We start from the raw sequence: 12174 nt of genomic DNA on the forward strand, positions 1-12174 counted from the left end.
GCATGGAAAGGGCAGGTCTGCAAAGGTTATTTCAGCTATACGAGGGGGGCTCGATCGTGACTTTTGACAATCTGCAAAATAAAACACCTCTGCGACCCTTTGACTATTTCAGGTACCTTCAGATCAGGGATTATGCCCGTAACATCCAGGTTAAACAAGCCGCAGAGGCACAGATGACGTTCTTTGAGAGAATGTGCGCAAAAGAACGATTCCCAGGAAAAATGATTTCACTTATCTACTTACATTTATGCCACAACACTTCAGAATGGGGAGGACTAACATACATAGCCCAATGGGAAGCGGAATTAGGTGAGACATTAGAGGGAGTGGAGTGGCAGGAGATGTGGGAGGCGGCCGCGCAGGCTTCTATGTGTGTCTCCCTGCAGGAACAGTCCTATAAGACGCTATTTAGGTGGTATACCACACCGGTAAAGTTGAGCCGTATGAATCAAATTACTACAGACCTATGCTGGCGAGGATGTGGTCTCAAGGGCACATATGTCCACATGTGGTGGGAATGCCCAATAGCACAAGTGTTTTGGCGACAAATTGCGCAATTGCTACGAGACATATTTGAGAGGGAGGTTAAACTAGACCCATGGGTGTTCCTGTTAGCCAGACCTATAGATAACTGGACCAAAGCGCAACTAGCCCTATTGAATAAGGTGACTCTGGCAGCTAGGAGAGCTCTGGCACAGGGATGGTTGAAACAGGAGGCCCCAGGGATTGATATGGTGATCAGGAAAATTAAAGATAATTACCTCATGGATGACCTCACAGCTCGAGTTAGGGGTACGACGAAAAAGTTTGAAAAAATTTGGGGCCCTTGGGAGGCCAGCGCAGCTAATACGTGAGTTTAGCTCACACGACATGGGATGGCCGGACCCTCCTGACGTCACCCTCCTCCCCCCCCCCCCCCCTTTTTTTTTTTTCTTTCCCCTAGTTTTTCCTTTTTTCACACTCTGATATCTACTTTCATCTCTCTGTTCCTTTCCTTCTTTCTTGTGAGATCTTCTTAATTATTTCACGACAGCCAGGCAGACTGTAAATAACTAGTACCACGAAAGGATTGGGACATGGGCTTACTGGTGCAATTGGATAGAACTTTGTAAGAGTTTGACAAAAAATATAAAACAGCAAACGAGTTGTTAGATTATCATGGAAACACAGGATGGAAAATAGGGCATGTCCTAAACATATTTAACATGCGAACATACTAGTATGACATATATGGTGCTGTTTGACCTGCTTTATTGGTTTCTGTTTTTGTCTTATTACTGCCTTTGCTTATCTCTCATCTATGTTATAAGTTTAAAAATTTTAAAAATAAAAAACTGGGAAGGACTGGTTAAAAGCTGATAGCCGCATTCCAGGATACGTTGGTGAAGTGAAGGTTTACTAGGAGGGATAGTTTAAGGTCATTCCAAATACGATGTGAACCATGCATATATAATGTAACAATATCCTGTATCGGCTCGTTTTGATATGCAATTATTGTAATGTTCTTCCTCGACATAAATAAAGAATTTATAAAAAAAAAGTTATATTTTATTATACTCTGTGGTCACTGGACAGTTTTCCCCCCTTCCCCCTGTTTTTTCAATTTATCCTATGGGTTAACCCCTTTTGACTGCTGTATATGTGTTTAGGAGTTTTCTTGTACTATGGGAGCTAATTGTGTTGGCGTGTGTGTGTATGTGTGTGTGTGGAAGATAATTAGCTTATTATACAATAGCCATTGTGCATTGGATCTTGGTGTCAGGCAGGTAATTCCATTATGGGCTTGAATTGTTTTGTTTGATGACCCCCTCTTGTATTACTCCTATATAAACCTGTGGTTCACCCGGCCTTCATCAAGTCTCGGCTAGTGTTTAGGTGAGACTGCTATTCAGCTATATACAAGCCCGGACTGGCCATCGGGCAAATGCCAGGTGGGCCGCGATGGCCATGGGCCAAGCTACAGGAGATTTAGGATATACTGGCCAATAGATAGTATATACAATTAGCCGTTATGCAATAGTACCAATTTCCTTTGACATCAAGTTTGGCCACTACGTTTTCCTGTAGTTGCTCCATGTTGCCGGAACACATGATCACATCTGCACGTAATTCAGCCTCCAAAACCTCTAGTGGCTGTCTCATTGACAGCCGCTAGAGGCGCTTGCGTGATTCTCACTGTGAAAATCCCAGTGAGAGCACGCAAGCGTCCATAGGAAAGCATTGTAAATGCTTTCCTATGCGACCGGCTGAATGCGCGCGCGGCTCCTGCCGCGCATGCGCATTCAGCCGATGACGTCGCAAGGAAGAAGGAGAGGAGGAGGAAAGCTCCCCGCCCGGCGCTGGTAAAAGAGGTAAGTTTAACCCCTTCCTCTCTCCAGAGCCTGGCGGGAGGGGGACCCTGAGGGTGGGGGCACCCTCAGGGCACTATAGTGCCAGGAAAACGAGTATGTTTTCCTGGCACTATAGTGGTCCTTTAAGCTGTATTTGTTTGAGTAAACAGGGTATATAAGTGGGATCATAGATCAGTCAGTGAGAGGTCCCCCAGAGGAAGGCTTAAAGGGACACTCCAGGCCACAGACGTATTAGCCGCGAGGCAAACAAGGCATTTGCCTTGGGCAGCATTTTCCAGGGGGCGGCAAAAAACGCCGCCCCCAAATGCCCAGGCCTTGCGACTAACTGACAATCCAGGCTGGCTGCTGGGAGGGCGGCGCTGGCGAGGGAGCACTTCCCCTGAGCTCTCTGCTCAGCTCCCTCGTGCGCCGCCTGCAGAGTGATACCGGGAGCCGGAATATGACGTCATCTTCCGGCTCCCGGTATCACTCTGCAGGCGGCGCACGAAGGAGCTGAGCAGAGAGCTCAGGGGAAGTGCTCCCTCGCCAGCGCCGCCCGCCGGACTGACCAGCAGCCACTGGACCCTCAGGGAAAAGGAGACCCCCCAGCATTCCCAAAGGTAAGGAGGCTGGGGGGTTGATTTTTTAAAAGAAAAAGTGTGTGTATGTTAGTGTGTGTCAGTGTGTGTGTGTCTGTTAGTGTGTGTGTGTCAGTGTGTGTGTGTCTGTTAGTGTGTGTGTGTCAGTGTGAGTGAGTGTCTGTTAGTGGTTTGTCTGTTAGTGTGAGTGTGTGTCTGCGTCTGTTAGTGTGTCGTTTAGTGTGTCTGTGAGTGAGTGTGTGTTTGTCTGTTAGTGTGTGTCTGTTAGTGAGTGAGTGTCTGTTAGTGAGTGAGTGTCTGTTAGTGAGTGAGTGTCTGTTAGTGGTTTGTCTGTTAGTGAGTGTATGTTAGTATGTGTGTGTCTTTTAGTGTGTTGTTTAGTGTGTCTGTTAGTGTGTGTGAGTGTGTGTGTCTGTGTTTGTATGTTAGTGTGAGTGTGTGTCTGTATGTCTGTTAGTGTGTGTCTGTGTGTGTGTCTGAGAGTGAGTGTGTGTGTGTGTGTGTGTCTGTTAGCTAGTGTATGCGTATCTGTCAGTGAATGTGTGTATTTGGAAGGCGGGGGAGGGGGTGGGGTGGGGTGGCGGGGAGGAGGGTCAGTGGCAGAGGGGGGGTCTGAGTTTTGTCCTGCCTAGGGCAGCACAAAACCAGGATACACCACTGCTCCAGGCACCCAGACCACTTCTGCCCACTGGAGTGGTCTGGGTGCCAACTCCCACTACCCTTAACCCTGCAAGTGTAGTTATTGCAGTTTTCATAAACTGCAATATTTACATTGCAGGGTTAACTCCTCCTCTAGTGGCTGTCTACTAGACAGCCACTAGAGGACATTTCCGTGTTCATAGAACACGAAAAGTGTGTTATAACGATGATGGACGTCCTCGCGCTATGTGAGGACTTCCAGTGTAGCTGAAATCACCGTAGGAAAGCATTATTCAATGCTTTCATATGGGGGAGGTCTAATGTGTGTGTGTGCGGCATTGCCACGCATTAGGTCTCCCCCGCTGCAGGCCGCGCATGCGCAATAGGTCTCCCCCACTGGCTGACGTCGGTGGGGGAGGAGCGTAGGCGGAGCCTGACCCAATGCCGAGGGACATCGGTGCTGGATACAGGTAAGTCACTGAAGGGGTTTTAACCCCTTCAGCAACTTGGGATGAGCAGGAGAGGGGACCTGCAGTGCCAGGAAAACTGTTTGTTTTCCTGTGCAACTGGAGAGTCCCTTTAAGAGCCAAAATATAGTTTTTTTCATTTCTCCTGCTCTTGGTCAGTATCCATTTTTTAATGGGTGTATGTAATTAGCACTTTATTACTATTGTGCTACTGGTAATATTCTATGCACTTTTTCTCAGTCAAAGTTACTTGATGTATTTCTTTCTTAATGCATGGATAAACGTTTGTTGTGTGTAAACCTTGGGTTCATTACTATATCTATTGTATATATATCCAGTGTGGGAATGTTTTTTTCCTTAAAGAGCACCCAGTACTTTTTAAACCACATCACTGCTCACCCACTTACAGTTGAGCTTTTCTTATAATTATATATTCAGGCAGAGCCAGCACAAGTCAAACACAGCCCTGGCCAATCAGCATCTCCTCAGAGATATGCATTGAATCAATTCATCTCTTTGAGGAAAGTTCAGTGTCTGCATGCAGAGGGAGGAGACCCTGGATATCAGTCACACTGTGCAGCACTGACCCAAAAAGCACCTCTAGTGACCATCTGACGAGTGGCCAGTGGAGTTATCACTAGGCTGTAATGGAAACACTGCATTTTCTTTAAAAAAAAGAAAAAAAAAAAAAAGAAAAGAAAAGAAAAAAAATGTTTGTTTGTGAAGGTTATTATATTATTATTTGTATTATACTCACCAGAACAAACACAATAAACTGTAGTTGTTCTGGCAACTATAGTGTCCCTTTAAGAAAATAAAAGTTATGTCATAGAAGGTAAGGTTTCCCATAACACCAGGTGCAGTGCATACGAGAAAGCCATGTTAAAAGGAACCCTCCAAACACCTAAGGCACCGTAACTGTACTTTATGTATAGGAGGTTTTTTTTCTCCCATTTTACAAAAAACACCAGATTCAATGGAAATTAGTACATTTATAAATTAACCTGGTTACACCTCCCCACCCCATTCCTTCCAGCTATCAGACAACCGGTCCGGTTACTTAGTTTGTTTAGCTCAGTGGAGATTAACTCAAGAGGCAGCAACTGCCCAGAGCACCTGCCTTGCAAATAATTCTCATTGAGCTGCATTTGGAAGTCTGATTGGACAGACACAGAATGTCTGGATGTAGTTAGAAGGCAAGGGCTTGCAAAGGCTGCAGACAAGAGACCTGCAGCTATTGCAACCCATTTTTTTTGCTTGTTAGACATACCCCCTATGAAATAAGAATGCATGCATGTTTTCATTGGGGCATATCTACCAAGCAGTGTTTATTTTTTGTATTTAGAGAGTGGAGTGTCCCTATAAGCCTCAATGACAACTCGCTGTTGGTGAATTGTCCCTTTTATACTGTCCTAGGATTTATAGTCATTTTTCGTTTGACTTTTTCCCCCTTTGGATATTCTATAATAAATACACCTTTTTATTAATGTTTTTGCCTTTATTCACTGTGTGGTTTCACCATAAGCCAATTTTTTTTCTGTGCATTTTATCAATCCAGTTAAACAAGAGAGCAGAAAAGGTATTTTATGTCAATATTACGAGAACACTTCTAGACAGAATACAGCAGCATACACTGCAGTGTAAGTACTTCATTTTATTTTACCTTTAGAACAAAACAAAAAAAAGTTATGTAAAAGTTCCTGGGATCTACTGTTTGTTAGTTAGAAATATACCAAGCCTTATTTCATTCCTTGGACACATTCAAGCCCCCAACTGGCTCCAATACATCTGCATTTCTAAACAGAGTCCGTACTAAGGAGGGCACCACAGAAGATATTATAAAATGCTCAGTCTGTAATATAGAAGTACTGCTGTACCTGTTTCTTGAACTTCGTAACTTTTCCTTCCATGAACTGCACACTTTTCGCTCTCCTTTCTCTCTCCTGTTTCACTTTCTTGAGAAATCTCCTCTTCCTGTTCCATTTTGGACCATAAATGGTGGCAACCAAGATGCATCCTACGGTAGCAAGGACTTTCCACTGCCAGTTATGCTCAGAAAGCACCTGCTTCCACTTGTCAAGTAGAAGGCTGAGATCCATCCCCAACTGATACTTCTTGCTCCGAGTCGATGCGGAGTGTTCCAAGTTCTTAATATTTCTGGGAGGATCACAGTGTTATTTATTGGTGGAGGAGGGGGCGATAGAACCAACGACTCAACCTTGGGAATATAAAACAGATAGAGGTTTTAACATTCTGGATTCATGTTGAAACAAATCTTATAGCACAGTCATTGCTCAATGTAACAGGGGTTTTACACATTAGACTATTGTGGAATGCTTTAAAGTTGTTTAACCCCTTAGAAGGATGCAATGCTTTAATTTTGTCATATATATAAAAAAAAAAAAATTAATAAAAAACTTTCAAAGTTTCTGATCATATAGGATCAATGGATTGACGCAGCTCTAAGAATCGCCACACTGCAACTGCTTTCAGCTTAAAGGAACACTCCAGGCACCATAACAACTTCATTAAATGAAGTGGTTATGGTGCCAAGAGGTTCCTAGAGCTGGTGTTATGTCAGATTCAAACATATAAAATTAACACCCGAGCAGCAGCAGCAATGACTATATTACACATCAGTCTAATACATACAATAACAATCAAAGAGTTACTTGGGCACTATCCCAAATCTATATGCACATTTAAATACATGGAGGTTTTTAGGATCACTCCAATGGCCCTTAAATTCCAGGCTCACCTGCAAACCTCTTAGGTGAGTCTTACACTAATATTTCACCTTGAAGGCAAAAGCTCTAATAAGACATGTACGTACGTAGTGGGGAATCGCGATGCAGCCTAGAACAAAATCTAACCCCATTCAACCCCCCAGTAACGACAGACCACTTAGTATGGATGAAACAGGCCACAGCATTTATTATCACAAATTAAATTACTGCATAACACATCCATAACTTTATTTATTAAATCTCTTCTTTTCTGTAACCAAAACATTAGACATAAATAAGCATAAATTAACATATATACATATATAACTCCACACATAGTGTTATACAGTGACCCAACCATCCTTTCCAATAAACATAGAGTGGTTCCTAATCACCACTCCTTCTCACCTCCCCCCTCGTCATAAAAATCATATCTTTCCAATGCCTGCCATCAGCCGACCTTATCCACGCTCGATGGGACGAGACCTCAGGCAACCTAAAGTTTAACCTTTGGAGCAGGGGAGGTTTGAGACCTTAAAAACTTGTTCATCTCATTCCATATACTTAAACGTAACCTCAAACTCAATTGGCAAGGACATACCCCCGGCTAGCTGCAACAAAATATATTAATAGGGCGGGCGGGAGGGAAGCTGTCTGCTGGCCAGAATCCCAAGTGGCACTGAGGTAAGACCTCCCCCACACTAACTTACACAGAACATAATCCCACCCACAGACTCTTTCCCAACCAATCCCATGCATCTATCCCCACACTCCTACATGTGCCCTTGTCCAGGGCCAGATTAAGAGCCCTGTGGGCCTGGTGCTGACAATTATGATGGGCCTAATTACATAATCATATTGACCAAAAACAGTAAAACACTCCCAAGCGTCATGTATCTGATGGAGATGGTGCTGGAGAAAAAGAAAACAGCAGCTATAAGAAAACACATACCCTAGGCTTATCTCTCACTAATTTATGTTTTCATCTTTCAAGTAAATCCATAACCCCTAACAGCAGTGTCCAGTCAAGCAGGAAGTCAATGGGCACAGTAAAAGGGTGTGCCACTGACACAAATCACGTAACCTGCCAAAAGGGGCGAACATGCCCAAAAAGAGGACATGTCTGCCCAAAGAATAAGAAGGCCAGCCTGGCATGAATGCATGTCAGGCTGCCTGCCAATCATGCAGCTGGCCAATTAAGGGCATACTATGCAGACAGCACCCTGAGCTTGGCATAAATGCATCTAATGATGCGCTCGCTCAATGCTTTCTAAGGACTGTCCCCTAGCACTCGCTGGTCCACTTGTCTCCTTACCTTCTTACTAGCAGGCAGAAGCACCTGGTATATAGTCTGGGGCAGAGAAAAGCTGTATGTACTGAGTGTAGAAGAAAGGGAACATGCCACAGTGTTAGAGAGACCAAAGTCAGCATTACCTTAAAGGATCACTATAGGGTCAGGAACAAAAACGTGAACTCATGACCCTATAGTGTTAACACCACCATCTAGCCCCCCCTGGGCCCCTCATGCCTCCATAAATATAGCAAAATCTTACTGTATTCAAGCCTGAAGCTGTAACTCTGCATGCTGTTAGACTCAGAAAAACAAGCAGTCTGCTGACATTATTAGAAGTGGTGGCCTGATCCAATCACAGTGCTTCCCCATAGGATTGGCTGAGACTGTCAAGGAGGCAGTTTAGGGGCAGAGCCAGCATGATTCAAACGCAACCCTGGCCAATCAGCATCTCCTCATAGAGATGAATTGAATCAATGAATCTCTATGAGGAAAGTTCAGTGTCTGCATGCAGAGGGAGGAGACACTGAATGTTTGGATGCATTTTAGGCAGCCATGACCCTGTAAGGATCTCTAACAGCCATCTGAGGAGTGGCCAGTGAAGTTATCACTAGGCTGTAATGTAAACACTGCATATTCTCTGAAAAGATAGTGTTTACAGCAAAAAGCCTGAAGGTAATGATTCTACTCACCAGAACAAATTCAGTAAGCTGTAGTTGTTCTGGTGACTATACTGTCCCTTTAACCATATTCATTGTCAGCCAGTTCACACAAGTTTTGTTCCCATACATCCCTCTTAAGTTTCCATACTTAAGTAAGAGTATGTGAAAAGTAGTTAGGGTTGCAACCTTTCTTGGAAAAACATGATGTAAATCACAAGGAGTGACATAAATGCTGTAAAATCACCAAAAAACTACTTAGTTTGATTCTGCTGTATAGATGGATTCCTGTGTCCCCATATGTCTGTTATAATGTCTCCCAATGTCCCTTAGTGTCTTAGTGTATGTCTCCTTGCAGCCTTTCCCCCATCCCTTACTTCCCTGAGCTGAAGGCTGTCTCTGCAGGGTGGGAGTTGCTGTCTGGACTCTCTGTAGCTGCACCCCTGCAGATCAGTGAGTAAAGATAGGCAGGGAGGGATTTGCTGGAACTTCCTATCCCTGCCTGTCTCCACACACAGCGACCCCTACTGGCCAGTGCTGGTATTGCATAGTATTCTCTTGTTTATACTGAGAAAAATACCAGCATTTGTATTGCCAGTATCACTGCAATATTGGCACCAGCCAGGCAGCCTCAAATACTGGCTGTGCCAATAGAATAAAAGTCAGGTGGAATCCCTAAGAGTAGTGTGTGGGGAAAAGAAAAAATGTAATTTTATTTTTTTTAAATCAATGGGCCTATTCCATCAGCCCCTATGTTAATCCGGCCCTGCCCTTGTCCGCTTAGCTGCGCTATCTCCCCAGGGCCTGAGAGGGGTGTTTTTTCTAGTCTCTCTACACACTATTCAACTCTTAATAGGGAACACATGGGGTGTTTGGTAGCATTGTAAAATGGCTGTGTGATACAAAGATGCAAAAATAGGCCGTGCGATTAAACTCACACTAATCCTGGGCGGCAGCAATGACTATAGTACACATAAGCCCCAATGAATACACAATAAAACCAAAGATAACAGTTATTTGTGCACTATCACCTCCACGTCAAGGCAAACCTTCCAGGGGAGTACTACACCAACAATTAACCTGCTGCTTCCAGCGTGAGGGTATTCTGAGTAAGTAAAGTTACTGTCACACTCTGCTTATAGTTAGGGGATTCACTGCAGCACTGGGTACATTACGGGTTAAAATTAGCCTCTCACTTCTTATTCCAACAATAAACCTAGAAGTAACGTTAAAATTAACCCAGGACGTAATTATACATTTATGTTTTCCTATGTGTCAGTAATCTGTGAATAAAAAAAAAAAAGACTCCCTAATGCGAATCCTAATTTTAACCCCTTAAGGACACAACTTCTGGAATAAAAGGGAATCATGATGGAATATTTCCGTCATGTGTCCTTAAGGGGTTAACTAACTTTAACCCTACATGGCCTAATGACACAAGGATCCTGAGGGACGAGGAATTCCGATGATAAACACATTCTAACAGGATACTAAATCTGACAGAACACCAGCTTACCTTTACGGGTTAAACTGTTCACGAGCTGTTTAAGCCCAAAGGTTTCTCCCCAAGTTCTCTTTAAACATAGCCTGATGTATAGTTTTGTGGAAATGACTGCAGACATGAGTGATGAACAGAATACCCCCAACCACCCATTGCCCAATAAAGACACAATAACACTTGATATGGGTAAGGGCAATGGCCACAGCTTTATTAATAAATTCTTGCCAGCATCATAACTCTGTCAGCTGTTGGTTTGCTTCACAAACAGACAGCTCTCTCCAATATGAACCACGAGTCCGGAGCAGCCTGCCCCAGCCATCAGCTCTCAGCAGGCTGCGACTCCCCAGGCTGGTTGGGCACTTTCTTCCATTTTAACTGCGCTGGCCAGGACTACCACGAGCTGTGACAAAACAAAGAAGAAACACAGCACCCAACCTACAACACAAACATGCAAAAGGACCTGCCATGCGACCCCGCTGAACCTTGACGTCCTATTTTTCCTGGAGGACATCCTCCCAGTGGTGTACTAAGGGGGGGTGGGGGGGGGTGCCACTGACTAGGGGGGTGCCATGACTTCCAGTGTCATGTGTCACCCCCCATCATTACGCTGCGCACAGCCGCAACACCTTTGCGGCCCGGCGGGACTTCCTTCTTCAATGAGGAGGAGGGTGAGGAGCATTGCGGGCCGCGGCGTCGCGCAACGTGATGACAACGTGCACAGCGCCATCAGTCCGCCTTCATGAATCTTCAGCAGAAGGATCCATTTCCGGGCGGTGAGGCACCCAGTGGTCAGACTCAGCGGGCAAGCAAGGCATCATCAAAATGTAAGTGGTTGGTGGATTAATTAGAGGGGGGTGGATTAATTAGAGGGGGGGTGGATTAATTAGAGGGGGTGGATTAATTAGAGGGGGTCAGGGCCGTCTTTAACGCGGGGCAAACGGGGCAGCTGTCCCGGGCCCTGTCCCTGCTGGGGGGCCCAAGACAGCTGCTCCGTTTGCCCTCTGCCCGCAAACTATGGGGGCCCATCAGGTGGCCCATGCACTTAGGGCCACCCGGTGGGCCTGTGTCAGCAGGGGCCCGGTCGGGCGCTGTGGCGCTTTAACAGCGCGACCGGGCCCTTGCTTTTCGGCAGCCGACAAATTTTGCATGAGTGTGTGTGTGTGTGTGTCAGTGTCAGTATATATGTATGTGTGTATGTGTTAGTGTGCCAGTATGTCTGTCAGTGTATCTGTCAGTGTCTGTGTGGTTCAGTATGTGTGCATGTCTGTCAGTGTATGTGTGTATGTCTGTCAGTGTGTCAGTATGTCTGTGTGTGTGTGTGTGTGTGTGTGTGAGAGAGAGATAATCTGTCAGTATGTCTTTGTGTGTGAGTCTGTCATTATGTCTGTCTGTCTGTGTGTGTGTGTGTGTGTGTGTGTGTGTGTGTGTGTGTGTGTGTGTGTCAGTGTGTCAGTATGTCTGTATGTGTGTTTCAGTATGTCTGTATGTGTGTATGTGTGCCAGAATGTCTGTATGTCTATGTGTGAGTCTGTCAGTGTCCGTGTGGTTCTGTGTGTATATGTGCCAGTATGTCTGTCAGTGTATCTGTATGTCTGTGTGTGTGAGTCCGTCAGTGTCTGTGTGGTTCAGTATGTCTTTGTGTATGTGTGTTTCAGTATGGCTGTCTGTGTCAGTACGTCTGTCAGAATGTGTCTCTGTATCTGTATGTTGTCCATTTGTGTTTGTGTGTGTATCTGTATGTGTCAGTGTTTGTATCTGTATATCTGCATGTGTGTCAGGTTGTGTATCTGTGTGTGTGTCGGTGTGTCTATATGCAGTCAGTGTGTATCTGCGTGTGTGTGTCAGGTAGTGTATTTGTGTGTATCTATATGTAGTCGGGGGGCCCTAGTAAATGCCTGCCCAGGGTCCAATCCAAATTAAAGATGGCCCTGGAGGGGTGGATTAATTAAAGGGGGGTGGATT

General features: G+C 44.9%; 1 protein-coding gene across 1 annotated transcript in view; it reads right to left on the reverse strand.

Annotated features, from left to right (window-relative positions):
• LOC134568981 (vitamin D3 hydroxylase-associated protein-like) overlaps positions 1 to 10424 on the reverse strand; it is a 69127-nt gene extending 58703 nt beyond the window's left edge. The window contains exons 1-2 of the mRNA XM_063427747.1: positions 10228 to 10424; positions 5913 to 6253 (exon numbers count right to left, since the gene is read on the reverse strand). Coding sequence (XP_063283817.1) covers positions 5913 to 6134 — 222 coding nt within the window. The 5' untranslated portion in view covers positions 6135 to 6253; positions 10228 to 10424. The remainder of the gene's footprint in view (positions 1 to 5912; positions 6254 to 10227) is intronic.
• Positions 10425 to 12174: the final 1750 nt, after the last annotated feature.

The sequence above is a fragment of the Pelobates fuscus genome, chromosome 7 (assembly GCF_036172605.1).
Source record: "Pelobates fuscus isolate aPelFus1 chromosome 7, aPelFus1.pri, whole genome shotgun sequence".
Taxonomy (NCBI): domain Eukaryota; kingdom Metazoa; phylum Chordata; class Amphibia; order Anura; family Pelobatidae; genus Pelobates; species Pelobates fuscus.